General features: G+C 31.2%; 1 protein-coding gene across 1 annotated transcript; it reads right to left on the bottom strand.

The window, feature by feature from the left end:
- Positions 1 to 4,042: 4,042 nt before the first annotated feature.
- LOC132047900 (uncharacterized) lies at positions 4,043 to 5,398 on the bottom strand. Its single transcript, XM_059438875.1, has one exon. The coding sequence runs from the start codon at positions 5,396 to 5,398 to the stop codon at positions 4,043 to 4,045; it is 1,356 nt and encodes a 451-aa protein (XP_059294858.1).
- Between the last annotated feature and the right edge of the window lie 602 nt (positions 5,399 to 6,000).

Here is a 6,000-nt window from a genome sequence, read left to right as displayed (position 1 = left end):
AAAAAGGAAAAAAAAATTCAAAAGTGTCAATTTGTAAAATCATTGTCTTTCGTACCTGCGCAAGCGCGGGCAATTTCACTAGTAATGAAATAAATCAAGAAGATATTACTCCCTTCATTCCAAAATAAGTGTCTCTTTTAGCTCATGCACCCCCCTAAGTAACATGTATTTATAAAAAATTAACTTAAATAAACATTTTATAGTGGAAGTGATTTTAAAATATAAATTACTTTTGATTTGAATCAACTTTAGAGTTTAAAAAATCTTTGAAATCAACTTATTATGGTATTAACGAGCTTTAAGGGTATTTCAGTCATTTTGACAGAAAATAAGTGCTTACAGCACTTATTTACCAAACACATCAACAACTTATTTTCAGCATAAGCACTTTTATCCAAACACTCAACTGCTTATTTATAAAAATAACTTTCAGCACTTAAAAGTTCTAAAAGCACTTTATACATAAAAGTCACTTTTTTTAAGCTCATCCAAACGGGCTCTTAGCAGCATTTATGCACGTTTTTTGAGAGGAAATATCTTTTTCCCAAACCAAATGAAGGAAAACTAAATTAAAGTAGTCTATATCTACTGATCACGTTTTTTCAGAGAAAATGACTTTTTCCCAACCCAAATGAAGGAAAACTAAATTGAAGTAGTTTATATCTACAGATCACTTTTTTTAATTAAACTATTTTATAATCTAATTGAAAGGGCATTATGTATCAAATAAAATTAATTTTCACAATTCAGATAGATTTACTTAACTTTAAAATTTTATAAGACCCGAGGATCAAATTTCCCTTCTAAACTGTTTTCCTTAGATATAAGCCAGACAATTTTAATAAGATCGTTTGACTTTTGGGGATTAAACCACATATTTTGTATGACTTCTCATTCATTTTACCAACTCTTTTTGACTAGTCTAACCTTATAAAATAGTTCAATTCCCTTTCAAGAAACAAGGATATGTCGGTCAGTTATTTAGGGAATTTTGAAGAGATTCTGAGCTTATCTATTATTTGCTCTTATAGATATATATACTAGTTACTTGCGAGGCGTGTTAGCTCTACCAAACTTATCAAAGCTTTTAAGTCGGCTAATTAAATAAATTTTAACCAAAAGATTATAGGAGAATTAGCAAATCCGAAAGAAACAAGTAACTCGACATTTTTTTAACGCAATGTGATTTAAATTATGTAAAATAATTACAACTTGGTGAAAATTATAAATTGAAAATATTGGTATTTTTCTGAATGTGTGAACATGTGATCTCTTTATTTATGGAAATAAATTCTTTTTTTTCTTGCATTTATGCTTTAATTTCACTCCTGATATTTCATGTGATAAGAGTTTATGCTAGTTAAATGTGGTGATTTAAGCTTAGTAATTTAGATGAAATTAAGAAAGAAACTAACATTAAATGAATCTCAAGAATCAATTTTGCCTTCATAGATAGTTTACGCTTAAAAATAGTAATTCTCAGCTAAATTTCAATTTTTATTACATTTTGTTAGTTTTTAATTATCAAAATATCAATTTTAAAATATTAAGTTGATCTAATTCAATTTAACTTCAAAGTTTAGTCAAATTGACTATTGTGAAACGAAAAGCACCACATAAATTGAAACGACGGAGAATAATTAGTAAAATCTAATAAATGCTCCAGTTGGAAATGTAAATGTGGCTCCAAAGTTGCCTAAATTTTGCCAAAACTTATAATGACAAATAACGTAATGGGCAATCTAATATCTTCTTCGGTCCATATTATATGGTGTTTTAGCTTGGACACACCCTTAAGAAATCACTTATATCCCTAAAAAGGAAGAAGTGTTTTCACTAAGTAGCCTTGATTAAATACAATCAGACCTCTCTATAACGGCATCCGCATATAACAACATCTCTCTATAACAGCCAAGTTTTTTTTAACCGATTTTTAATATTATATTTTACTTCTCTATAACAGCATTTCACTTATAACAGCAACAATCAACTTTATAACAATGCGCTCTTTGTAAAATTACCCCTATATAATAGCTATATATATATATATTTGGTAATGTAATAATTAACCATCTTATAAAAATAGAATATCAATGATTACCAATAATAAGTGTAGAGATTTTGACAAAATATTTGATCATTTAATATTAATTTATGACTAAAAATATCACATGTATATTCTTAATTTCATCATTAAAAAAATTTCCTTCGTTATACAAAGTGTGATTAAGCTTAGAATTTGGGAATTAAAAATGAAAAATTAGATTTTATGCATCTTTTTTGCCTATGATAAATAAATATTCTTTAAATGTTAATGTTGTTATAGGTATATAATAAATCATTCTCTATAATAAACAAAAAATTTCAAACCCAACGATGTTATTATACGAGGTTTGATCAGTAGTCTCAATATATATGGATTCTTGGTTATGTCTTTATTCACGTTTCCAAATATGAGTAAATTTGAATAAAATCATAAATAGCTTCTTGATTACGTAAAAAATATTTTTTCGAACCAAATATAAAAACTAAAATTATCATATCATATAATATGAAGCGGAGGAAGTAAAGTGCAAAAAAGATTCATAAATAGTTACTAACAATAACCAATTACAGATGTCACGGAGGAATGGACTTAGGAGTGCAAAATTAATTAGCAATAACCACGTGTGTAGCACAATCACCATATGAAGAAGTTATTATAGTACATATATGACGTCACCCATAAAAATTGGACTAAGTGCCCAGGTATTATCACAAAGGACCTGAGAGTGCTTTGATTTTTGTACCAACATTCTATAATAGATGAAGTAATAAAGAATTAAAGCAGGGGCAAATTTGAAAGAGGATGCCTTCTGGTTGCTGAGCCTTGGTTGAATTTTAACTAAGGACGACAAAAACTTTTGATTGCCCCTTATTACATATAGTAATAAAATATACTAATTTTTACGTATGTTTGTTACACGTGTATTGATTGTATTCTATGTAAATACTAAAATTAATTTTAAAAAAAAATATTAATATGAATCATACTCATTTTTTTAGACTATTTTCTAATATAGTAAAACTTATGCATTTTTCATACAAAAATATTATACAAGTAATATATGATTTAAGAGTAAAAAGGTCATTGAATGTTATAAATATTTGAAATAGATATGATAAAAATTATGCATAATCTGAAATATTTGTTGGAGTTATAAAATAGATACTAGTCAAAAAAGTGCAATTATCCAAGAATAATGGACGTTGGTCCTATTTTAGTAACCGTGTACTTGAATTCAAAATGATTAAATATCTACATATGCGAAAAATTAAATTAAGATATGTTTTAAATTACATTTTACTTAATTATTTCATAAGGTATACTAGATGTTATCTAATACACGTTTAATATTTCTTTGTAGACATTATTCTTGGTATATGTGTCACTTATGCAATTAGTTACATTACTATGGCCAAATCTTTTATTGTTTTCATAAATAGCTTGATGATTTTATGATACAATAAGTAAGTTTTATTGGTCATATCTGCCCCAAACATATTAGTTTTATGAACCAATAATCATTCATAACGTTTAGGTAACAATTCTACCGACCAATTTAGCCCACTTGAAATAATCTTCTTGTGTACTACAACTTCTGCTGAGTTTAGCGAGATTGTCACTGGCTGAATAATGAGAGAAATGAAAGTGTCAATGACGTATATGACAGGCAAAATGCTCCATTAACAAATAGTTTTACAAATATTAGTTTATGAAGCTAATAAAAAAGGATAACAATAGCTAATTAGCAAGAAGCCGAAGAAATTGTTAATAATCTGTATTGCATAATTACTTTGAAACAGTAAGTTTGTAAAAATTCTAGAAAACAACAAACTTTGTAAAACCAGAAACGGGAAAATATCAAAACAGTATCTAAAAAATATTTTTTTTAAGGAAGAAAATCGAGCCCACTGAATTCACAGTGTGTCCTTAAGAAAATTATTCCCCTCAATGTACCCGAGGTGTTGGAATCTTTCCTCCTAGGATAGAACGATTTACTCACCAAAATAGCGGTACAGCAAATTCTGATGACGGTGAACCACTCAAAGGCAGTATATCACACGAGATTTTAAGAAGTGCAGAAAAGAAGAAGAAGAATATCAGAAAATTTTCGTAAGGAAAAATTCTGAGGATCAACGAAAATATATAGCCCTTTCCTATGAACATCTCATTCTTACTTATTACAACTTTCTCACTAACAAGCACGCACTTAAACCCATTTTTGATGAGTAGTGCGGCTGAAACTAAATTCTTCCTAATTGTAGGAACGTGCAGAACGTTGTTGAGAGTCAGCACCTTGCCGGAAGTCATCTTCAGAAGTATCTTCCCATATCCTTCAACCTTGGCTGTTGCAGTATTTCCCATAAACAGTTCCTCTTCGGGTCCAGCAGGAGCACAGGTTGCAAATGCTTCTTTTACAGAGCAAACATGTCGAGTGGCACCAGAATCAAGCCACCACTCCTTTGGCTTTCCAACCAAATTGCACTCCAATAGCATTGCACACAGATCATCAATGTCATCATTCTTCTCCACCATGTTGGATTTTCCATTTTTCTTGTCCTTTTTCGGGAGACGACAATTTGGGGCTTTGTGGCCAGCCTTTCCACAATTATAGCGACCCTTGCCCTTGAACTTTTTCTTGGCTTGCTCCTTTCTTTGTCCGATGGACTTCTTTCTTTTCTTACTTTTTGGGGCAGCCTCTTTAGCGATATTCGCTCTCATAACCGTATCTTCCTCAATCTTAAGACGAATCACAAGATCTTCCAACTTCATTTCCTTGCGCTTGTGCTTTAGATAATTTTTGAAATCTCTCCACAAAGCAGGCAACTTTTCAATCATTGCAGCCACTTGAAACGCTTCGTTGACTACCATACCTTCAGCGATAAGGTCATGGAAAATTAGTTGAAGCTCTTGAACTTGGGTTCCAACGGTTTTGCTGTCTATCATTTTATAGTCTAGAAACTTCGCAACCACAAATTTTTTCAAGCATGCGTCTTCAGTCTTATACTTCTTCTCAAGTGTATCCCACAATTCTTTCGAAGCCTTCATAGCACTGTAGACGTTGTACAAATCATCCTCCAAAGCACTTAGGATGTAGCCCTTGCATAGAAAATCTGCCTGTTTCCACGCCTCAGCAATCATAAATTTTTCATTGTCCGGCATATCGGCGGCAGGCACTGGAGGGTCTTCATTGGTGAACTTCTGCATACCAAGAGTGGTAAGCCAAAAGAACACCCTTTGCTGCCATCCTGTGAAGTTGGCGCCAGAAAATTTCCCCGATTTTTTCGCCGGTGGCACAGCAGTTCGGCTTGTTGTTGCAATAGTCGCAGAAGTAGTAGCGCCTTCAATTGCCATTTCTTTTCACTTGTCAAAATTGACAAACTGTTTTAATAATCAGAATAGCAAACTTTTCACAACAACAACGATGAAGTTTTTATGTTTTTCAAATCATTGTACCAGTATGAAGTTTAATATTCCAACGAAGTTTTTATATCTTCAAGTCAGAACACGAAATTTCATACGGAGTAGAAAACCACACAGGTTTTAGTCTCCAAAACAGAATACAGATTAATATATAAAATATAATTTCCTTAAGATTGTTAATAATCTGTATTGCATAATTACTTTGAAACAGTAAGTTTGTTAAAATTCCAGAAAACAGCAACTTTGTAAAATAAGAAAGTAGAAACCAGAAACTGGAAAATATCAAAACAGTATCTGAAAAATATTTTTTTAAGGAAGAAAATCGAGCCCACTGAATTCACAGTGTGTCCTTAAGGAAATTATTCCCCTCAATGTACCCGAGGTGTTGGAATCTTTCCTCCCAGGATAGAACGATTTACTCACCAAATAGCGGTACAACAAATTTTGATGATGGCGAACCACTCGAAGGCAGTATATCACATGAGATTTTAAGAAGTGCAGAAAAGATGAAGAAGAATATCAGAAAATTTTCG

Source organism: Lycium ferocissimum, chromosome 2 (assembly GCF_029784015.1).
Source record: "Lycium ferocissimum isolate CSIRO_LF1 chromosome 2, AGI_CSIRO_Lferr_CH_V1, whole genome shotgun sequence".
Lineage (NCBI taxonomy): Eukaryota > Viridiplantae > Streptophyta > Magnoliopsida > Solanales > Solanaceae > Lycium > Lycium ferocissimum.
Note: the sequence above shows the minus strand (reverse complement) of the source record. Positions and strands in the feature narration are given on the sequence as shown.

What these genes read in the sequence shown, in the direction of transcription:
- LOC132047900 (XM_059438875.1), bottom strand. Translation starts at nt 5,398, where the DNA reads ATGGCAATTGAAGGCGCTACTACTTCTGCGACTATTGCAACAACAAGC.